The sequence below is a fragment of the Phragmites australis genome, chromosome 6 (genome assembly GCF_958298935.1).
Source record: "Phragmites australis chromosome 6, lpPhrAust1.1, whole genome shotgun sequence".
In the NCBI taxonomy this organism is placed as follows: domain Eukaryota; kingdom Viridiplantae; phylum Streptophyta; class Magnoliopsida; order Poales; family Poaceae; genus Phragmites; species Phragmites australis.
This window is the reverse complement of record NC_084926.1, coordinates 17,541,550-17,566,229: the sequence shown is the minus strand read 5'-3', so window position 1 is coordinate 17,566,229 and position 24,680 is coordinate 17,541,550. Positions and strand designations below refer to the sequence as shown.

Sequence of the window (24,680 nt, the reverse complement as noted above, 5' to 3'; positions counted from 1 at the left end):
TCAGGATCCTGCACTCCAACAGCATTTCCTTCCCCAACAGACATTGAATATTTTAATATATTTGTTACGGAATCCTTATTTTTATGATGAATGCTTTTATACGGTGAATGTACGGGCGTATGCAGTACGGGATTAGAGTGTTGACTGGGTAGACGGTTTGTGGTGGAAGGAATTGGACTTTGCAAGCGGCTTGCAATGGAAGCTATTGAAGTGTGGATTCGCATGGAAGATTTGTAGCACTATAAAAGGGCCGCCATCCTCAAAGGGGACTCAAACTAGTTCCTCGTTTTCCAAATAGAAGATGAACTCCTCAGATTCGGAGGAAATGATGATGTTCTCCTCGGATTCGAGTGACGAGGAGGACGAGCTGTTTGTGCTTATTGCCATCGAGGAGGAAGAAGCAGGAGCTACGCGTCGTAGCAGGCAGCGTGGGTCCATGCCCGGCCATGCGGTTATAGACTGGCAACACCGTGAAGGTGCTGCTAGGCTGTACAACGACTACTTCGCCGACAACCCTGTGTACGGTGATATCCTGTTTCGTCGGAGGTAAGTGCGATTTTGTAATGGAAGCCGTAACCTTCCTTGTGTACACTGAGTCATGTATGTTCACGCACCCAGGTTTCGTATGTCGCGGCGGTTGTTCTTGTGTATTGCGGCCGTTGTGGAGGAGCATGACACCTGGTTCAGGCGGCGAAGGGATGCAACGGGGAAGCTCGGCCTTAGCCCGTTGCAAAAAAATGACAGCGGCCATACGGCAACTAGCATACGGAGTTAGTTCCGCTGCAGTTGACGAGTACGTGCGGATAGGGGCGAGCACAGCGATGATGGCATTACGGAAATATGTGCAAGCTATTGTGGAGGTGTTCGGAGAAGAATATCTCCGGGCTCCCAATGAAACTGACACCGCCCGTCTCCTGGCAGAAGGCGAGCGCCGTGGGTTTCTCGGGATGCTCGGGAGCATCGATTGCATGCATTGGGTATGGAAGAACTGTCCAAAAGCGTGGCATGGCGCGTACATAGGCCATACTCGCAAGCCTTCTATAGTTTTGGAGGCGGTTGCGTCGTATGACTTATGGATTTGGCATGCTTTTTTTGGCATGCCTGGGAGTCTTAACGATATAAACGTATTGCACCGCTCTAACTTATTTACTAGGCTTATCGATGGGAGTGCCCCACCTGTGTCATACAGCATAAATGGTAACAGGTACGACATGGGATACTACCTCGGCGATGGCATATACCCCGAATGGGCGACCATAGTGAAGGCAATTCCTGCTCCACGAGGCAACAAGAGCATCCATTTCTCCGCGATGCAAGCTGCTCTCCGCAAGGATGTCGAACGTGCATTTGGTGTGTTGCAAGCTAGGTTTGCTATTGTTCACGGACCGGCTAGAGTATGGGATCAGTCTACATTGTACAATATCATGACCGCCTATGTTATTATGCACAACATGGTAATTGAGGACGAGCGTGGTATCGCTTCCCCAGTGCAGGTGTTCGACTTCATGGGGGAACCAACTCAAGTCCATCGAAGTGGTGACGAAGGTGTCCTGCATTATGTCGAAACAATTCAAGCTATCCGCAACCGTGCAGTGCACCGCCAATTGCGTGCTGACCTTGTGGAGCACCTTTGGAGTATTCATGGAGCACGGTAGAATTCAGAAAGTATGTATTCCGTAAGCTAGTTTCAAGCATGTAGTTTAGTTTTATGTTCCCAATAGGGTCGGATTTGGCATGTACTTTGGTTTTATGTTCCCAGTAGGGTCGGATTTGGCATGTACTTTGGTTTGTAATGCTACTACTACGCAGGCACCGTGTGCAATGTACCTACGAATCAATACAAGAACCACTATTGCAGTCCTCAATGAAAGTACTTGAACGTGACAAATATTACAAAGCAAAGTTAAATGTTCCAAATGTTGCACAGTAGCATCACACACACATGTCCATCAATATTATAGTCGAAATAACAAATGCTTGACTAGTTCATCCGTGCTACGCTCGGTCCTCCAGGAGCTTCCACCGCGCCGTTATGTCTTCCTGGCGCTTCCTATAATACTCACGCAGGGGTCCCGAAACACTGTCCAAATCAACCTTCATAATTCTTTCGTCTTGGTCATTCATTCGGACAGTGGCTTGGAGCCGCATAACCTCCAGCTGCTCCTTCTTAAGCTCCACCATCACTTTCTTTGTTTCACTGATGTCATGCAATTGTCTTTCATATGCTCCTCCGGACACAGTAGGAATTGAAGACTGCGACGGTGACTTGCGGGCTCGGGAAGCTTTGGCTTGGTCACGGCCAATAGGTCGGGGAAGGTCCATCGACGCGTTGGAAGCCGCATCATTTGGGACGTCGTTGCCTGTAGCTTGGCTGCACTGTGCTTCCGCAAGATCCAAGACCTTCTGCGCCTTTGCCGCTTCGTGAGCATGCCACTTTGGGTGCTCGGCCAGCAGCACCCAACAGTGTGTGTGCGCGAATGGTTTGCCCTCGATTGCTTTATATGCGGAGCACGCTCGAGCCATCTGCGAAGCATGTAAATATAAGTCGTGTTTGACTATACATGCATGGACAATATAACCGAAATGAAGAGTTACCTTGTCACGTTCATTGGTGCCACTCGGGTTCAGCTGCTCCACCTTCCTGTAATGCACCGTAAATTTTGTGACGGCATCTGTGATCAGCTTCATATGATTTATGAGCGCTTTCTCGGTCCTCGGCATCATGCTTTCTTTTTTGTAAGTGTTGAAGTACTTCGCGATACGGCCCCAATATGTCTCCCTTGACTAATCCGTGCCCACAACCGGATCTTGGCTCACGTTAAGCCACGCTGACACCAACAACTCATCTTCCTCGTCTGTCCATTTGGTTCTATCAGTTTTTGCATCCACCTTCTTCTTCTTCCTCGAGGTGACCTTCTTCCTACCCTTTTCATCGCTCCCGAGACTAAACTGGCCTAACTCCGACTGCCCTCCAAGATCAGCAGGCTGCGAGAACTGCGACATCTCCACTTGTGCAACGTCGGTTGACCCCCCCTGGGTACCCATGCCTTCACCCCCCCCCCCAAGTCATACGGTCGAAACCGTCCTGCAGGATGCTCTCGTAAAAAGGATCCATTCGGGCCCTTCAAATAAGGTAAGTTTCAGTATCTATGATATAGATCACACTTCATACAGCAACAAGCAGCTATTTATGATAAATATCACAAGTACAGTCCCATTGCTAGTAGCCCTGTCACTCAAATATAGCAAGCCGAACATTGCAAAACATTAAGCATAGTACAGCAATCCTTGATGCACCAGAATGTACGCAATTCATGGCCTTTCCAACACCTATGGCCTATTACTGAAACACTACTACCTAATAATGCCATTACCAAATTTAACCGATGCATCTAGCAAATGTACCTAATCAAGGTTACACACCTACATGACCTGCATGACCAAGCTACAAAAAAACCACACTATAGCCACTAAAGGCTAGCTGCAGTCGGCCATTGTTTGTTCTTCATGAAACATAACACAAACATAGAGGGCATGTCCTCGGAAACAAAGTGATGTAGTATCCATAGACCACTAGAAGCAATTAACATGCGAACAACATTATTATTGCAATACTGACGAAATATTTGTGCCATACGAATACATAACACAGTGGGGACAATATTGATGATAGCGGTTCAGTTCATCACACAGATTAAGCCGACAACAAACAAGCTTTGTAGGGCTACCAACCAAAGTACTGGCACCAGACGCACATCGCACAACACCACGATAACAAATGACACCTTTCTATCCTAACCGGCAGCCAGATTGCAGCCGCCAGGACCTATCGGACTCAACCGAACCGCAATCTTCACTACTGGAGCATAGCACGTCATCCGAGCTCCCTTCAGATTGGTCCGAGTCATCGCCGGCGACGTTCAAGGAAGCCCATGCCTCTCCTTCCTCCCCAACGCTACTCCTGTCCTCCTCCTCGGTACACACGGACAGAGAACACCAGCGCATGGCATCCTCCACCTGGAAGACTAGCTGACCCAAATCGCCGGCAATAGCATCCACTTGCAGAAGCGCCATGTTCAGATCGACAGCCGCTGGTGTGCTCTCTGGGCTCATGTTGTCGGATGCTACCTTCTTCAACGCATCAGCCGCATCCTGGACTTGGTCTTGCATCAACGACACAAGCTTCACCAGAGCTGCCGCGTCCATCTACATAGTTCACCACGGCAATCCCATGAGGCCGATGACTCCCCTTCACCGCCGGCATCGCAAGTTCCCCCCGCCCCAGTACGAAAGCATTCCGCCCTCCCACCGCCATCGCCGCCATTGTGCGCAGCACAGGGCCTAAGCACCCCCTGCGATGCCTCCATCACCCACCCCGTCGGGCCTTCCCCCATGTCCGACAACGAAGCAATCGACCTCTGCCGCCGCCTCCCTACCCCTTCGCTTGTGCACTGTATCTCGCCGAACCTTCGGCTGTGCTGCAACATACCGATGACCTTCGTGTCCTTCCCCCCTGTCCAACGACCGCTCCATGTACCGTCGGCGCCGCCTCCCCCCCCCCCTTCCTCCTTCCCCCGTCGCGCAAGGGCCGACGACCCTCTGGACCTCAACTACAAGCCGGAACCCAATCCATTGACCTACCCTTCCCCGGATCTACGGCTCGGATACGGGCAAGCTATTGTGGGCGTACCTGCCGTCGATTCGACGCTGCGCTGCCTGGCCGCCTCCGCCGACGTCGACGCTCCCGTCCCCGCGCGGTCGACCTGCCCCCGTCGCCCGAGTCGCCGGCCCGCCGACCCTTGCGCCTCCGTCCTCCCTGCTCATGCCGCCTCCGCTTCGCCTCTCCATGGCTTCCGCACCAGCGCGCGACGCCAACTGCCGGATCGTTGGCCGCTCTCTGTCTACGCGAAGGGACCGGAGAGAGGTACCCACGACCGAGGGAACCTCTCTCCTTTCCCGTCCCACGCCGCGCCGGGAGGGGAACTGATTGGGCGTGCTCGCCCGTTCCTGTCTCGGGCGTTTTCCCATCGCGAAGGGAATGCGGCCCGGGACGGGAACCCGTTGGGTTCGGTCTAATGGCAAATGGAGCATCAGACTAAGACGCCTACATTGGTGCAAAAGTTTGAATAAGTATCACTCGAAGATATACTAAGAGCATGTGCTCTACACAATCATAACAATTAGGATAAGAATTTACCTTATGTATAATTCTTACAACAACAGTTATCACTTTAGTTTACAAATAACTCTATTTAAGGTATTGTATAAAAGAAAATGTAATACTCCTTTGTATTGGAGTGAAATTTGAGAAGGTCAAGTGTTTGAACCTAAAATTCTTAAGGAGGCCGAAGAACAAGTACGAGTGATATGAGAGAAGCTAAAGACTACCCAGTCAGGGCAAAAGAGTTATGCCGATAATCACTATCAAGAATTAACTTTTGAAGTTCAAGATTATTGTTGGGGATGATCTCCCCCCCCCCCCTCTTCGGAGGGTACCTCGAAGTCTACTGGAAGTATCGCGTGCTTGCCACTGCAGCTTTGTTTCAGGGACTTCATCTGCAAGCGGCAAAGATCACAAAGCGCCATCGGTCGAATGGTGTAGGCGCGCCCGCATCTTCGATCTCTCGTACCGGCGAAGACGAGGGCGATCTTCAACCGAAGGGCGAAGTCCGTGCCCGCGGTCCTGAGCGATCGCGTCGGGCGAAGATATGAGCGAACCTTCGCTCGGGGGACGAAGGCCATCATCTGACGGACATCCGAGTGGAGAAGGCTTCGGTACATCTTCGGAGGCAGAGATCGCTGCGGGACAGTGGGCCCGTTTTCGGGCGTTTGGACCAGGATTGTAATTATATAATTATGCTCACTTGTACCATAATGCCCCCAGATATTCCGAGAATGTAGCAGGTGAGAGGGTAGGATTTGTAAACCGCACCTGTGGTGGCCTAGTACGGGCTATAAATAGAGCCACACTGTACCCGAATGGGGCATCAAAAAACTGTTCTACCTCTAACACGTGTCACTCCGAGGACCCTTCAATATCCCTGTAACCGAAGGCCTACCTTGTCTGGGATTTTGATTCCAACAATTATATATATATATATATATATATATATATCTCAAAGTCTCACCATTAAGAGGGCTACGCCGATTCAAAGTTAGAGGCAAATTAGCACCCTGGTACATTGAACCTTTCAAGGTGATTGCCAGACGGGGAGAAGCAGCTTACCAGTTGACATTGTCACTCAAGCTTTCCGATGTACATGATATCTTTCACATATCACAGTTGAAGAAGTGCTTGCGAGTACCGAAGGAACAATTACCATTGGAAGAGGTAGACACACAAGAAAACCTCACCAATGCAGAATACCCGGCTAAAATTTTAGACATTGCGGAACGTGTGACCCGAAGAAAGGTTATTCGAATGTGCAAAGTACAGTGGAGGCACCACACAGAAGATGAAACAACTTGGAAACAAGAAAAAGAATTAAATACATAATTTCTTCATCTTTTTTTTAGATCAGCCCGAATCTTGAGGACAAGATTCACTTAAGGAGTAGGTTTTGTAACAACCCAATTTATCATAAATCAAAATTTATTTTTATACCAAAGAAAATAAATGAATAGAATAATTAAAACCCTAAATAATATATATGCATATATGTGCAAATACAAGAGGTTTTGATTTTATTTGCAATTGTTTGATTTACATTGTTTGAATTGATTCAACTTGATTTATATTATATTAAATAATACATGCACCATATATACATATATGTATGTATGTATAAGTGTATGTAGGAATACAAGAAATAGAAATGGAAAAGAAAAGGAGAAAATCTCACCTGGGCCGTCAACTCATCACCCAGCCCACTCTCCATTCTTCCCCACCTCTTCTCCCTTCCGGCCCATTTGTTCAGCAGCCCAGCTCGCCCGGCCCGATCTCTCTTTCCTCTTCCTCCCCCTCTCGGTGTTGGGCTGTTATCAGCTGAGTGGCCGATCTTCGCACGCGTGAGGCAGCCTAGCCGCAGATTATCTTCCTCCTCTCGCTCATTCTCTCTCTTCTTGTCCGGCAACATCCTGACAATGAAAAAGGACGACGCCGAACTGCCGTGCTTGAGCTGGACTTCACGCCAGGAGATTGGTTAAATGAGTTCGCCAACGCTTCGAGAAGACATAGCCCGATCGATCTTCAACCGAGCCTGATTCAAAAGGCAATTGGGAGTCCAGAGCATGACTGTAATACCCCAAAAATATGAATTTTAGTTGTGACAATAGGACCCATGATGAGTACGAATTTTAACGGTTTGAACCATTATTTAGATGGATAATTGGAGACCGTGGATGCATAAATCTCATTAAGACTATTCCGTTTTGCTATCTAATGTGGTGTTTGGACACTTGGTGAGTATGTGACGAGTCCAATAAGCTTTGACTATCAAATAAATTAAAAAAAGAAAAAAAAAAGAGGACAAGGCTTGGTGGTATCGGGTCCCACCCGATCCCACCTGCACACCACCCCTATCCCCCTGTCTCGACCTAACCGCCCCCATCTGCCACCTCTAGCCCGAGCCAACTCCTCCTCGGCGTCGCCTGGCCAACGCCACCGCTAGCCGCCACAACCGGTCACCGCCTTCTGCCAACGGTCGCTGCCTCCTGCCTCAGCATCAGCCATCGCGCTGCCCTGCCACTTATCACTGGTCGGAGCGCTACCAACTGGTGGGCGTAGGGGGGAGTAGAGGGGTGTGGGAGCATGTAGAGAGGGGCAAGGAAGAAGGGCCAGCCGGCCAGGAAAGGAGAGAAAGAAAAGAAAGGAAGAAAGGGAAGAGGAAAGAGGAAAGGAAACAAAGAAGAAAGAAAGAAGAAAAAGAAAGAGGGGAGAAGGGGAAGAAGACAGGAGGAGGAGGGTTTCCACGAGTTTGCCGGTTTTCTTTGCTGATTCGTGATTCTGCTCCAAAGGTGACTCATTCGTAGTCCTTAGATGCCTGTAGGAGGTTGAGACCGGTCGTCCATGTTGTTGGTTCGATGTGTTGTTGGTCCGGTTAGCGAGTAGCGCATCAATTCAATTTGAGGCCTAATCGATGTCGGTTTCGATCGTAGGATTATAATGGAAGTTGTAGTTCTTGCCATAAGCTTTCTAATGGCGTTGGCATTGTTCTTTTTGGGTAAGCGTTTTAGACATTTTTGGATAATTGGTGTTGGTGTCTGGCGAGGATTAGCCTGTGCATTATGTCTTGTTCTTCGGTCTTCGACCGAGCTAGAGGAGGTTCTTGCTCGGAGTCTAGCAAGCTAGTTCGTAGATGTCTTTCTATAACCTTCAGTTGTCAGGATTGTAGGGTTTTAGGTGTAGAAGCGTGCACCTTCTTTTACTTTGTCGTTGTGGTGTCTTGGTGCTAATTCATTTTTTGTCTAGTGGTGCCACTCCAGGTCGTAGCTAGTGCCCACCTTCATCGTCGGTGAAGACAAGTGAATGTAGCAAATGGCTATGCTTTAACCTATTATTTGGTTGCCTCCATTATTTAAATTGCAATGCATATCACTAATATGATAAATTGATTATAAGCTTGTTACCCTGTTGTTTACCTTTCAGAAGTTACTCGGTTCTTGATTTATGAAGTGCAGTAAGTGTGATATGTTGCTTGTAGTTGTTCTTTACTATATGTGAAAATTTGAAGTATGCAGCATATCCTAAAAGTTATGTTGTTGGCTATGCATGAAGCATGTCATACATTTGCATCTCATGCATTGGAAGTTTTGTCGCCGTCTTATAGCCGCGACCGTACTAGTACAGTGTCGTACATTGCCTGTGGAGAGGTATGATGCACACCCTTACATTACACGCGGAGGGGTAAGGGTGAGGATGAGCATTGCATGTGCACGCACATGCATTCATATGATGTTTCATATCTTTGATCGCATCAAAGTATTATTGTAGCGAAAATAACCTTATTAGGCCATGATTGTGATTTTAGTGATTAATGACAACATAGTCAGGACTAACATGTTCGTCAACAATATATGTTAGTAGGTCTGATGGATGAAATACATGAAGAAGTCATCAAAGCCAAGGATAAAGTTTGATTGAATTGGAGAAGTCTCAGGGAAAATGACTACACCAGATGGTCCGATGATACCACAATTGTACACACCTGAGTGTTCCTCCCGTGTGTGTTATACTCACCGGATGATTCGGTGCTTTCAGAGCTATACACAACGGAGCATTCTTGTTAGAAGAAGCTAGAGGAGTTTCCATTTATCGAATGGTCCAGTGATGGGAGCAGAAGCACACCAGAGTATTTCCTGCAGATGCGTTTTCAGAATTGAAGAGTGAAGATCAAGGCACCGAATGGTCCGATGATCAATGTTGTGTGCACCGAAGGTTCATACCGGAGCATTTAACAGAGTGTGTAAAAAAACCTGAGAAGAGGAAGCTATACACACCAGAAGGTCCGGTGATCAGAAGATCAATACACCAGACAGTTGAACAGTGAAGAAGTTGGCACGGTCAGGTTCAAGTATACACACCGGATAGTCCAGTGATGGAGATGAAGTACACACCAGATAATTCGGTGATAAGAAGAAGTGTAAGTGGAGTTTCAACGGCAAGTTTCCTTACATGTACACACTAGATGGTCTGCTGCTTGTAATACTGTTGTCACCGGACCATCCGATATTTACAATAAAGTTGAGCCATTAGGATAATAGCTAGTCCACGGGGTTGAGGCTATATGTCAGGACCCCGAACCCGGGTTCCCCTGTGCCTCCTGTATCAGTCCCTGGATCAAGTAGCTGATACACACAGAATTCAACAGAATGATATCAAATACATACTTCGAATGCAAATAATAAAAATAAAAACCTGAAAAGCAAAAAGATGGTCTGGTGGACAAGAATCCACAGCAGACCAGCCAGGCAGAAGAGCCTACAGCACAGCGGAGCGAAACAACGATGCAACCCAATGCCACAGGCAACTCGGGTGCGGACGCGACCTTAGACTTCTTCTCTTCGACTTCATCTGGGTTGAGGCTGATCTCCAACTCAACAATCTAAAAGCAACAAGACTGAGTATGGAAGGTACTCAACAAGTCTTATACTACTTCAATGGGTTGATATATGTATAATGGATATTTCAAGGATAAGGCTTTTACGGCATAGTTTTGAGCATAAAGCAGGTTTTATGCAGGTATCCAGTTATATTATCCACTGTTAACCTTTTGAAATAAATGTAACAAAGCTTTTTGAAAACAACGCAGGAATCTTCTGTTGGTACTGAGTATCACCTCAAGTCCCCAACGTATTAGAAGGTAACCTGGTAGCAAAGCTATCAAAACTGTTTTACAAGTAAAACGGTTCAGGAATCTTCTGTTGGTACTGAGTATCATCTCAAGTCCCCGACGTATTAGAAGGTAATCTGGTAGCAAAATTGTTGAAATAGTTTTAAAACCAAAACCAGGGTAACAAGTTGTATCTGGGGTTTTGCGTCTTGGGAGGGGCTATACCTCACTCCGCAGTCCCTTTCATCACATCTGGTGTACCTCTAGTACCACACAGCTTCTGGCGGATCGAGCCAGGAACCTCATCACACAGACATCTAGTCCACACACTCACTCATCAAAACTCACGCACCCAGAGTCTAGTCAAAACGATTACTGCTGTTGCATGTCCGTAACCGTGGACACGGTTATTCGAATAGGTTTACACTCTGCAGAGGTTGTACAGCTTTACCCATACGATATGTTCAGCCTCCACCGTAGCTAGCGGAGGAGCGAATCATACCGAGACCCTCCATAACACCTTTCCTGCCGGACTTTTCCACGTGATCCATCAAGTACCAGAGGCCATGTTCCGAAGGCCAGTCCCATTTTTAAGCCTAAGCCGGCTAGCAACCTCCAAACATCGGGTAAACTGGTAACTTGGCTCAAGCGCTGCTCTCAGCCTCCTGATATTTTGCCCAACTCAGTCTGGTGAAAGAAAAGTCAAGTCCTGCCCATACAGGACGCATGGTTGCACGAGGTGGCTAAGCATGACGGTGCATTGACTCGGTCCTTAAGCAACCAGGGTAGGTATCTTCCGGCAATGAGTACCCCCACGATACCTCACGCCCCCAAGAGCACCCTCCCCGGAGGACTACTCTACCTACCCCCGCCAAAACAGTTTTTACCCATTTTTACATGGACTGGGTCTACGGGATTTGTGAACCCAGGGGTATTTGTGAGGGGAGTCCACCATAGACGAGATTTGTGGACTTGGTCTGTTGTTTTTGGTGGACTGGATTTGTCTTGGGTGGCTGGTCAACCATGGACATGCTGGCCAGTGAGGCCCACATGTCGGCGTGAGAGTGGTGGGGGGGATAAGGCCGGATGGCCTTTTTTCCCAAGCGGCTCACAGAGAGAGGCGGAGGAAGGCGAGCGCGAAGGGCGGTCAGCCAGGGAGAAGGGAGCGGCCGGTGGGAGAAGGGGGAAACACCGGAGAAGGAGGGAGCTCCGACGGAGAGAAGGAGGGAGCCGGATGGCAGTGGCCGGCGGAGCGGCGCGCGGACCAGTTGTGGCGCAGGGGCGACGCGGTATGCGCAGTGCTGCGGGAGGCGCGGATCGGCGCGGCAGGAGGCGGCACGGCTCATGCGGGCGGCGGTTGTGCGCAGCGCGGCGCGGCAGGAGGCGGCACGACGCATGCGAGCGGCGGCTGTGCGCAGCGCGGCGCGGCTGGGCGCGGTGCACAGATGGAGGCCGAGCGGGGCGGCACACGCGTAGGAGCGGTGACCGAGCGACTAGCGGTGCGGGCTGGCACGCTGGTGGCTCGGCGTGCGCAGGAGGCGCGACGACCAGCGGCGCGACGCAGAGGGCTGCTCGGACAGCATGCTATGGGAGGCGCGGCGGAGCAGTGATGCAAGGATACGGCGTGAGCTGGCTGGCTGGGGAAGTGAAGGCGGCGGGGCCGGAGAGAGGAGGGGCACCGGTGGAGAGCTGCGCCTGAGAGGGGAGAAGAAAGGGAGGCTCACCGGGGTGGCACACGGGTGGAGCTGCGCGGTGGAGCTCGCCGGTGATGGCTCGTCCGCGGCGGGGCGGAGTAGTTGTAAGCTGGCACGAAGGGACGGCACAGCGCACGTGGTTCAGCGGCAGGCACGATGGTGGCGCGTTCGGCACCGAGCACGGCGACGGTGAGCAGGGTGGCTCGGCGCGACATCGCAGCTGAGTGGCACGGCATAGCGACAACAGCACGGTGGGGCGCACGGCTACACGTGAATGAACAACGGCGCGGTGGAGCACACGAAGCGTGTGCCGACCAGCTCGGCGGTAGCAGTGGCAAGACGGCGCCACGGTGGAGGAATGCACGGGCGCAGGGGAAGGGAACTCGGTGGGGTAACTGGGTGTATGGATGCATGTTTGTGTGTATGTTGTTGTGTGTCTGAGGAGGAGAGCGCCGGTGTGCTCATGCCGCTGCCTGCTTTGTGTGCTTGCAGGGAGAGGAGAACGCCGACGGTGTGCTGCTGTGTGGTGTATGTATACTGCTCGGTGGCTTGCAGATGAAGCTTGAGGAGGGCAATTGGCCAATTTGGTTTTGCTTGCTCAGGTGTGAAGATCAGAGGAGGCATGGAAGAAAGAAGGAGAGCATGGCATGGGCTGATGGTGGCCGACGCAGTGTGCCAAGGAAGGGAGAGAGAGCACAGAGGGAGGGGATGGGCATGAGAAGAACAGAGAGAGAGTGTGAGATATTTTTGATAAACCAATTGAATGTATCTGAATTGTAAATAAATGCGAGATAATTCAAATAGATGTATTTGAATTGTATGTAATTGAAGTTGAATTGAGATGCATGACGATTGAATGAATGTAGCCGAATTTTGAATTCGAATACATGATGATTCAATTGAATGGGATTGGATTTGAAATTGAATTTGGCATTAATTCAAATAATGGTATTTGAATTAGGAATAATATTTGAACTCGAAGCATTGGGATTTGGATTAGGAAATTGCCGAGACGAACTAAAACAGATTCGAATTGAGAAGCATTCAATTCGAATCACCACATAAAGAATCATAAAAACGATAAACCAAAATATGCATATGATCAATTTATTGCAACTATTCACTTAGAAATTAATTTGGCGCTATTCGGAATCCTTATCCCAAAATAATATATTTGAATATATACATACGAGTATATACATATTCAAATATATATTTCCTTGATTTTATATTGGTTTAATAATTGGAATTTTTTTAATTTGGAACGAATTTTGCTATATTTTTATATGCTAAAATTCTGGGTGTTACACTATATATACCCCTCCACTCATTCATTTGAAGGTGTTGGAGTCCAAAAAATCTCATATACACTTGAGAAGACATCCAAACCACCAAAGTGCTTAAAGTGTTCATCCAAGGAATTTAGCACACCATTAGAGAGTGATTAGTGCTATTAGCCCTAGAGAGAAGTGTTGTTAAGTGTTGCAACCTAGAGAGTGAATCAATGAGTGATCCAACCGTGTACTGAGAGGTATGCCGACGCCTTGGAGTCTTTGTGATTCGCCGGTAACTTATTGACCCTCTGACTTGGTGTGGAGCGGCGACAAGAAGATTGTGCAGGGACGCGGAGTCCCTTGCCTTTGTGACTAAAGCTCCAAAGTGAAGATGATGCACAAGTGACCGAAAGAGAGGTCAGTGGTGAGATCTCACCTTGGTGGTTTGGTGGTTCATTGTTCTTAAGGCATTGTCTTGGTGACTTGGTAGCTCAAGAGTTGTGACCAGAAAAGACTTGGCAATCGGGAGTATATCCTTTCTGGAGCTTCAACGTGCACTAGGGGTGGCTTATGTGCTGCTGATATCATAGAATAAAAATCCCTCGTGTCAAGTTTGTCTCTCTACCCTATTTACATTTCCGCATTTACATACTTTCAATTTACCTTGCTAAAATAGGTTGCAATCCTCTTGAGCAGTGAGTAAATACACTAGAGAAACCTAGAGCACATTTAGATAGAAATTGAGATAGGTTTATCTTGTGAAGTTTTTGGAGCCATTAGTTTCTAAGTGTCCTAATTCACCCCCTCTTAGGACGTCATTGTTCCTCACAATTATGTCGAAAGGAAGTCTTTAATATTTGCTTATATGTGATGCAGTTGTGAAGGATCAAGCTAGAGGATATTATATTTGGTGGTGTTTCTATTGGTCTGGCTTAGACATCTTTCTATAGATGTTAGTCTATTCTATCTCCATGTTTCTATTAAAAATGATTGCTTAATCAACTGTAGCTAAATATCTCATTAAAGAAAATTCGTCGAGTCATCCGTGCAAGAGGTTGGAGGTTAGGTAGACCTGGTTGCTATCATGAGAGAGATGCGGGAGGTGGTGTTGAGGATGTTGGGGCAGAGCCAGGGTCAGAATGCTGGTGGTGGTCACGCCGCTGTGGCACCCAAGACTGTTGTAGCTAGTCTTGGCAGTGGGATGCTGATGCAAGACTGGGTCGGGTTGAAGCTCGATAATTTCAATGGATCTAGTAGTCCGATCCAGGCAACGGATTGGTTGGCCTATATGGCAAAGTAGCTTGAGGCTTTTGAGGTGGGGATGCAGGACCGTGTGCGATTTGTGACTCAGCTGCTAAAGGGAGAGGCTCAGAACTGGTGGGACGGTGTATTGGCCTCTAGGTCCATGGTGTTTTGTAGTCCGTATTGGTAGGAGTTTGCTCGCCAAAACGAGAGGTGGTTCTACCCTACCGCTTTTCTCGACAAGATGCATATCAAGCTGGAGCAGTACACTCAGGACAGGAGGTCAGTGGCAGAGTACGAGGTTGGCTTCAACCAGATTGTTTGGTTCATGCCCCATGTGGCATACAATGAGGTGAAGAAGGCTTGGTGCTTCCGCTAGGAGCTTCGCCCTGCCATTCGCCACACACTTGGTGCCTTCCCCATCACTGACTTTCATTCGATGGTGGAGCAGGAGCTTGGTGTAGAGTTGAAGTTGAGCTACACTGATGATCTTCACAGGACTTTAGGTGGAGACCAGTCCAAACCCCTATGGGGAGGGGGCCATTTTGGTGGCCCTATGCAGAGGAGGGGGAAGAGCTACCGTCACCAGCCCTACCATGGCAGCTCTAGGCCATCGTGTTCTCCAGACGAGAGTGTGCCCCAGTACCGTGTTGTTGCCAAGCCTGGCATGGGCATGTTCTGCTTCTGTTGTGGCGATCCACATCGCCGCAACAAGTGTACCTGGAGCAAGAAGTTCTCCATGTGTGGCCAAGAGGCCCACAAGGTGGTGGTGTGCAAGAAGAAGACCAACTCCAAGGTGAGTTGGGAGCTCACGTCGTCCTTAGATGGTGGGCAACCCTCTGGAGGCTCAGTCCAAATGTTAGCTGTGCCTCCCACCCTGTAGTACCTGACGGCCCTCTTCAGCTTCATCAACTATCCCTACACCTCCACAGGGGGTTTACTAGGTGCCTAAGCTTCTTACACCATCAGGCCCAGTGCCCCTGCAGTGGGGTTCCGCACCGACACATTTGGGTGCAAGGACTTCTTTGTCACATGCTACTCTTGGGGTCTACATTACGCCCGCAACTGAGGGTGTGCACCGTGGTGACGTGGTGACATGTATCATTTCAGTTGATTCTGTTGATGCTAGTGCTTTATTTGACTCTGGAGCTAGTTTCTTGTTTGTCTCTGTGGGCTTCTCTGGTTGTGCTGGTCTTTCTGTGTAGGAAATTGGACAGGTCGTGGTGGTTAGCTCACCGTGTGGCATTATCTCTAGCTGCAAGGTCTGTCTGGGTTGTCTGGTATTCTTGGTTGATGAGGAGTTCGTGGTGAATTTAGTGGTGATTCTTTTGGAGCCGTTCAATATCATCCTTGCCATAGACTCGCTATCTCAGTACAAGGCCGATCTATAAGACCCCGTACCAGATGGCTCCAGTGGAGCAGGTGGGGTTGAAGAAGCAGCTAGATGACCTTATGGCTAAGGGCTTTGTTAGACCGAACACATCTCCTCGGGCTGCTCCGGTCTTGTTTATGGAAAAGAATGATGGCACCAAGAGGCTTTGTGTGGATTATCAGGCGCCTAATCAAGTCACCATCAAGAACATGTATCCTTTGCCTCGCATTGATGATCTCTTTGATCAGTTGAAGGGTGCCAAGATATTCTCTAAGATTGATCTGCAGTCTGGTTACCATCAGTTGCGAATTAGAGAGGAGGATGTTGAGAAGATGGCTTTCAACATGAGGTATGGGCACTTTGAATTTGTAGTTATGCCCTTTGGATTAATGAATGCCCTTGTTGTTTTTACAGAGACAATGAACAAGTTGTTTCATGATTACTTTGATGTCTTCGTAGTGATTTTTATCGATGACATCCTTGTCTATTCGAAGACTAAGGAGGAGTACGTTATGCACCTTGGCTTTGTATCGGATACTCTTCAGAAGAACAAGTTTTATGAGAAGCTCAAGAAGATTGCATTCTGGCTATCTGAAGTGGGTTTTCTTGGGCATGTCATCAATGAGAATGGTATCACAGTTGACCCAAAGAATTTTGAAACAATGGTTAAATGGTAGAGGCTAATCAATGTGACTAAGGTTAGGAGTTTCCTTGGGCTTGCAGGATGTTATCGGTGTTTTGTGCAAGATTTCTCCATCATTACTAAGCCAATGACCAGGCTCAATCAAAAGGGGGTTCCCTTTTCTTGGACTGATGAGTGTGAGGCATGCTTCTAGATGATGAAGAATAAGTTGGTTAATGCACCTATTCTCTCTATGCACGTGAGTGGCAAGCGCTACACCATGTATACGGATGCTTCTTTGATTGGTTTGGGTTGTGTGCTGATGCAGGATGGATGTGTCATCGCTTATGCTTCCAGGCGGTTGAAGTCTCATGAACAGAATTATCCCACTCATGATCTTGAGTTGGCTGATGTTGTCTTTGCATCAAAGACATCTTCACTGACTATAAGAGTCTCGAGTACATCTTCACTCAGTGGGAGCTGAATTTGAGGCAACACAGATGGCTAGAGTTGATAAAGGATTATGATCTGTCGATTTAGTACCATCCATGCAAGACTAATGTGGTGGTTGATGCTCTAAGCAAGATAGGTGTTCCTCGGATTGTGATGTCTTCGATCTCAGAGTTTGAGCGGATGCATATCACTTTCCGTTTCACCGGTGTTGCATAAACTGAACGTAAGTAGCATGCCGAGTTTTTGCAGTCTTTGTCAGTTCCTGAGTGGAAATGGGAGCGTGTCATGATGGACTTTGTGGTTGGGTTGCTTCTCGCTCCTCATGGTCGAGACACTATATGGGTTGTCATGGATAGGTTTACCAAGTCTACACACTTTATTTCCATGAAGACGACTAACTCTGCACAGGATTTGGCTCCCTTGTATATTAGGGAGGTGGTCAGATTCTACGAAGTGTCGAAGTCAATTGTTTTGGATCAAGACTCTAAGTTTGTGTCCCACTTTTGGCAAAGCTTGCAGAGTGCTTTGGGCATGAATCTCACTCTTAGTATAACTTTCCATGTTTGTGTCCCACTTCTAACGGACAGCCAGTCAGAGCAGACTATTCAGACTTCAGAGGATATGTTGTGTGCCTACGTTTTGTCTTGAAAGGGTAGTTGGGAGGACCATCTAGCTTTGGTTGAGTTTGCATATAACAATAGCTTTTTGAGGCCTTGTATGGTCGGAAGTGCGCTTCTCCTCTCTGTTGGGATGTGGTGGGTGAGAGATCTTTGCTTGGTCCAGACTTCATTCAGTAGACCTTAAAGAAGGTGCAGGAGATTCATAAGAATCTGTTGGCCGCTTAGAGCTGATAGAAGAGCTATGCTGATGTTAGGCATCGTGATCTAGAGTTTGTTGTTGGAGATCACGTGCTTCTCAAGGTGTCACCGACCAAGGGCATTATTCGCTTTGGTACCACCGGGAAGCTCAGCCAGACTCATTTCCTGGTGTGGCCCATGTTGGCAGTTTGGCCTATCGTTTGGAGTTGCCAGACTCAATGAGGGGAGTGCATAATGAGTACTATATTTCTATGCTACGGAAGTATCTCCGCGACCCTGAGCATAAGATCGATTTGGAGTCCATCACAGTGGAGCAGGATCTGACCATAGAGTGCCATCCGATGTGCATCTTGGACTTTTTTGAGCGAGTTATGAGGAGAAGGACCATCAAGTATGTGAAGATCCTTTACTGAGTGTGAAGCAACATGGGAACTTGAGGATCAAGTGCAAAAGAAGTTCCCTGAGCTCTTCGAAGCTAGTGAGTGTTAATTGTTGTTTAACGTCATATATATGCTTTGTTGTCCTTTCTTATCGTGCTCAGATTGAGTAGATTTGGTGACGAATCCTTTTAAGGAGGTGAGAATGTAATACCAAAAAAATGATTTCAGTTATGACCGCGGGACCAGTGATGAGTACGAATTTTAATGTTTTAAACCGTTGCTCGGATGGGCTATCAGAGAATACAGATGTGTAGATCTCATTGAGACGATTCCGTTTTGCTATCTAACATCGCGTTTGGGCACTCATTGAGTCCATGGAGAGCCCAATGAGTTTAGACCATTGGATAAATTTTTAAAAAAATGGAAAAAGGGGGGATAAGGCTTGGTGGGATCGACACCCACCCGATCCCACTCGCACACTTCTCCCCATCCACCCGTCTCTGCCCGACCGCCCCCATCCGCCGCCTCAAGCCTGACCCACTGCCTCCTCCCAGGTGCCGCTTGGCCAACACCGCTACCGGTCGCCAACTTCTGTCACACCACTGGTCAGGAAAGGAGAGAAAGAAAAGAAAGGAAGAAAGGGAAGATGAAAGAGGAAAGGAAAGAAAGAAGAAGGACGAAGAAGGAGAAAGAAGGAAGAAGAGGAAGAAGAAGGGCGGAGGAGGGCTTTCACGAGTTTGCTAGTTCTCTTCACTGGTTCATGATTCCGCTCTAAAGGTCACTCCTCCGTAGTCCTTAGATGCTTGTAGGAGGTTGAGATCGGTCGTCTATGTCGTTGGTTGGGTGCGTTGTTGGTTCGGTTAGCGATTAGCGCATCAATTCAATTTGAGGCCTAATCGGTGTTGGTTTCGATCGTAGGGTTTAATGGAAGTTGTAGTTCTTGCCATAGGCTTTCCAATGGCATTGGTGTTGTTCTTTTTGGGTAAGCGATTTAGACATTTTTGGCTAATTGTTGTTGGTGTCCAGCGAGGATTAGCCCATGCGTTGTGTCTTCGACTGAGCTAGATGAGGTTCTTGCTTGGAGTCTAGCGAGCTAGTTGGTAGATGTCTTTTTGTAGCCTTCGGTTGTCGGAATTGTGAGGTTTTGGACGTAGAAGCATGCACCTTCTTTTACTTTATCATTGCGGCATCTTGGTGCTTATTGGGTGTTTGTTCAAGTGGTGCCACTCCAGGTCGCAGCTAGTGCCTGTCTTCATCGCCAGTGAAGGCAAGTGAATGTAGCAGATGACTATGCTTTAACCTATTGTTTGGTTTCCTCCATTATTTTAATTGCAATGCATATCACTAATATGATAAATTGATTTGAGCGTGTTACCCTGTTCTTTACCTTTCAGAAGTTACTCGGTTCTTGATTTATGAAGTGCAGTAAGTGTGATATGTCACCTGTAGTGGTTCTTTACTAGATGTGAAATTTTGAAGTATGAAGGATATCATGGATGTTATGTTGTTGGCTATGCATAAAGCATGTCATACACTTGCATCTCATGCATTGGAAGTTTTGTAGCTATTTTATGGCTGCGACCATACCGGTACAGTGTCGTATGTTGCCTGTGGAGGGGTAAGACGCACACCCTTACACTGCACGTGGAAGGGTAAAGGTGAGGATGAGCATTGCATGTGCACGCATACGTATTCATATGATGTTTCATATCTTTAATCGCATCGAAGTATTATGCCAAAAGGAAGTCTTTAATCTTTGCTTATATGTGATGTGGTTGTGAAGGATCAAACTAGAGGATGTTATATTTGGTGGAGTTGTTATTGGTCTGGCTTAGCCATATTTCTCTAGATGTTAGTTGGTCTAGCTTAGTCATATTTCTCTAGATGTTAGTTGGTCTGGCTTAGCCATATTTCTCTAGATGTTAGTTTGTTCTATCTCTATGTTTCTATTAAAAAAATTTGCTTAATCAATTGTGGCTAAATAGCTCGCTAAAGCAAATTTGATTACTGAAATTTTTGAATCTCACCATTGCTTTCTTTCAAGGTACATTTTGAGGTTATGGCGCGCATGTGAGATAGGTAGCTGCATGTTGCTTGCACATTCATCTTTCTCTTTTGGTTAATCTTGTTTCTCTTTTGGTTAATCTTACGTTGTTGTTAGGTTGCGACACTTTACCTTGTGTTGTATATTTTGTCATGTGGTGACTTGGATGTACGATTGAGGCTTGTTCCTCGTTTGCTAGAATCTTTATATTGCTAGTGTGATGTTCTATAAACTGTTATATCTCTGCGTATGTTGTTGCCAGTTATACATCTAGTTTCAGGGGAGGTACTGTCGAAAATTTTCTTTAAGTTTTAGCATCTCTGTAGGTTGGTCAGAGTGACATTCGAGGCTTGTTGTAATCCTCGAGGTGTTACAGTCACACTGGTCAAATTGAGTCTGACAAAATCCAATCAAATTTGGGATAAAATCCATCTAGGGTTTTGTTAGCAAACTCCAAATATTATCCATGAACTTTTGCCCATCTTATCTCCTTCGAAGCTAGGATTAATCTGGGAAATCGAGTTCAAATTGAGCCGACCATCGTGAAACCCTTAGTTAATGAATCTAGACTTCCTAAGCCTCAGACCTATAAATAAACACCCCCTCGGCCTCCTTCAGCTCAACCCACAGTTTTCACCTAACTCGTCGAAGCGATTTTTCCACCGGAGAGCACTAGCATTGAACTTTGATGCCTAGAGCCGCCGTTGCTTGTTGCCAACCCTCGTCGAGCTTCGTCACCGTTCGCCGACTGTTCAGGTGATTTCAACGTCCTCTATTAAAGCTCTTCAGCCACTCACCATCGTGAACCGAGGCATGTAGCATAGTTCCCATAGGTTTCTGGCAAGGCGCCGCTGTCGCAGTGACGTTGTCATTGTTCTGCAGGCCGGAACCGAGCGAGATGCACCCTGATCGTCCAATCTAGCCTCAATAGACCCAATTAAATAGGTTCATACTCCTTTGGCCTGGAGCGATCCCAATCGCCCTATCTCAAATCAATGGATCATATTCAACGAACCATGTCCAGTCAGTCATACACATTAGCGTGCCACCTCTTCAACCATGTCACCACTTTGTCCTTTGTGGTAGCCCAGTCACCGTTCCACATCAGCCATAAATCTGACTTGTAAGCCTAGTTAGCAAAGACATGCCATCAGCCACCTCAGCTGCCATGTCATGAACACGTCCGCACTTTTGCCCACATGGCAATTCACATCAGCAACACAATTAGCTTTTTATTTTCTTTTTTGTTTTGTTTTCAGTTGCTGATGTCACAATTAGATTAATGACACAATAAATATATTTTCTAGTACAAAATAATTCAAATAAATGATAATAAATTCTAGAAATTATATATTGCTTCAAAAAATTCTAGAAAATTTTCTAATAGTATAGTTTTATCTATAGTTAATCTTTTTGTCATGTTTTAATCTTTTGGAAGCCATAACTTGTCAATCATAGCTCTGATTTGATCCGTCCTTTCACCAAAATTTCTAGGAAAACATAATCTATTGAGTGATGTTGTTTGTTGTGTGCTATTTGGTTCCTTTTGGAAATTGGTGTTTATTAGTTGTGTCGAGGGTTAATCTCTGATAATACTTCCGGGGTGTACCGGACGACGGGCACGTGACCAACGCTTCTGGTGGGTGTGTGTGTCGAAGGAAACTCAAGAACACGAAGAAATATCCAAGTTCAGGCCTCTTGTAGGATAACAACCCTACATCCTATATATTTTCTTTTGGCTTGGAAGAACTTGTTACAGAAAAATGAGTCATATCCTCCCTAAGCCCAGTCCTCCTCGCTTTATATAGTAGGAAGAGAGGTATACATACAAACAAATTGTGCCAAACCCTGAGATCGGCCTAATACTGACAGAGCCAACTACTCCTAGCCTATGATGATGAAGGGTAGGCCGATACATCTCATCCTGTCACCGTGCACTGCACACTCACATGTGAGTCTATCCCATCACTGTCTGGCGCATGCTCTCTTGCAATGCCATCCCATAGCATTTAATACTACGGGATGGGTCACTGCACCTCTGCACTGGCCATGACTTTGCTCGCCGAGAGGAGATGCCTGGGGAAGGAAAATTCTTAAGTGGATGTCATTAAATGAGGTTAGACAGGTTAGGTGAGTACCTGCCCTACGACCAGCAAGGACTGGTCGCGAGATTTCCTTCTACGATCAAGGGACTGTTCACGCGAGCCCCGTCTGGTCACGCGGTGGGGCCACAGTCTTGATAATATCAACTGTCGGCTGACATTTGCTGGTGTGGACCCCCTGACAGGATACCCCCTTACTCTTTACACATATTTTTGTGAGTAGATGCCTATGTTCTGGAGAAGCTAGAAGGACTTCAGGATCAAGACTTTAAGGCCCAACTGAGTATTGTGAAGGCAAGTTATGTGTCATTGACCATATTAATCCCAGTTTTAAAACTATTTTGTTTTACAAATATGCATCCTAATAATATTACTGGGAATGCCAAGTCAGGCTTTACCCTAATTTTCCCTTTAACATCCTTAATGACATGCTTATGGTTTCGAATATGAAAGGGTAGATCATGCTTAGCCTTGCTTTATGATGGTGATAATGATAATGGCTCAACTAAATATGATAATGGTCCTATGAAACTATGATAAAGATGATCTAATTTTTGTTATAACATGGAAGTAGGATTTGAGGAAATGGTTTGGATGAGACTAGTACAGGTTATATGGTTGGGTTTATGCAAGTCTTGCTCAAATATAAGGATCAGTTCGTGCAGCAATTATTCTGAGTTAATAGTACAACCACAAGCCTAGTATGGGACATGCCCATCCGATTAATTTGCTTTACTCTCAACATGGTGTAGACCATTTGGTTATATGAAATGGAAGGGTATACTTCCTAGGATCCGTAAGGTATGAGAGGGGGTTTCCGTTGTTGAGGTGTATTCATGTGGTGATGAAACCTTAGCGGGTATGCATATGTTGAGAGGGGCTTTGTAAAGGATTTGTAGTGGTGTTTCGACACACACTTTGAAAGTGTGTAAGTACTGAAACAGAAAAGGAGTTGATCATGACTTGTGGGTAAAGTGTACAATATTTGCAAAGTGTAAAGCTGATTAATCACTCATGCTCATGGTCAAGAGTGGCGAGGAAAACCTCACATGATTAGAACTTTAAGGTTTGGTTTGTTTGGTCTATCAAAATGGTGGAAACTGTGATTGAGTTGTTAGTTTTGTTCAACTTTAGTGGTGAGTGTAAGACCCCAAACCCAGGATCTCCTGTACCTCCTATATCAGTCCCTGGATCAAGTAGCTGATATGTACAGTATAACAGTAGTAGTATCATAGTCCCTGGATCAAGTATTATGGTTCAGAGTACAAAAGGTTTACGAACCATATTGTATATTAAAAACCTGGCCGACAGGCCAACAAACACAGCGGAAAGAAAAGCCCAAGCCACAAGCAGCTTAGGGTGCAAACGTGACTTCTAAGACTACTCTTCATCCCTGCTTTCACCTCCAGCGTAGCCAGCATCGGCTTCCTCATATGAATGATAGCAAGAGTGAGTATGGAAGGTACTCCACAAGCCATATACTACTTCAAGGTGTTTGATAGATGCATAAAAGGTTGTTTCAAGGATAGAGCTTTATGGTTTAGTTTTAAGCATAAAGTAGTTTATGCAGATATCCAATTGTATCATATATGATTGACTTTAAAACAGTTTATATAGTTCAAAACCAGGTAAAAAGCTATATTTGGGGTTTTCTCGGTCCTGGGGGGGTTACACCTCACTCGGTAGTACCTTTCATCACATCTGGTGTACCTCTAGTACTACACAGATCTAGCAGATTCAACCAGCAACCTCATTACATGGACATCTAGTCCACATACTTACTCATCAAGACACACGCACCCGGAGTCTATTCAAGTGTGACCATGCCTTAGCATGTCCATGACCGTGAACATGGCTATTCGAATACGTTTACACTCTGCAGAGGTTGTACAGTTTTACCCATGCAATATGCTCAGCCTCCAACCATTGCAAGCGAAGGAACAAATCATACCGAGACCCTTCAATCACCTTTCCTATCTGGCTTTTCTATAAGATTCATCCCCAAGTACTAGTGGTCTTGTACTGAACACTAGGTTCCCTTTTTAAGCAATTGCTGGTCTCTACATGTTCAAACAGAGAGCCACATAGTCACTTGACTGCTCGCTGCTCTCAGCCTCCTAGTACGATGCCCAACTCAGTCCAGTGAAGAAAAGTTAAGTCTTGCCCATTTAGGACATATGGTTGCACGGGGGTGGCTAAGCATGACAGTGCAAGACTCGGTCCTTAAACGGCCAAGGTAGGTATCTTGTGGCCATGAACACCACATAGGTGACTCAAGCCCCCAGGAGCATCCTCCACCAGAGTACTACTCCACCTACCACCGCCAAAATAGTTCTCACCCATTTTTACACATCTCCCACCATGTCCCACATGACATTAAGGATTTCATAGCCATCACAAAATTCACA

General features: G+C 46.7%; 1 protein-coding gene across 1 annotated transcript; it reads left to right on the top strand.

The window, feature by feature from the left end:
* Nucleotides 1-301: 301 nt before the first annotated feature.
* On the top strand, nt 302-1,655 carry LOC133923034 (uncharacterized). Its single transcript, XM_062368501.1, has 2 exons — nt 302-546; nt 1,154-1,655. The coding sequence occupies exons 1-2, from the start codon at nt 302-304 to the stop codon at nt 1,653-1,655; spliced, it is 747 nt and encodes a 248-aa protein (XP_062224485.1).
* Nucleotides 1,656-24,680: the final 23,025 nt, after the last annotated feature.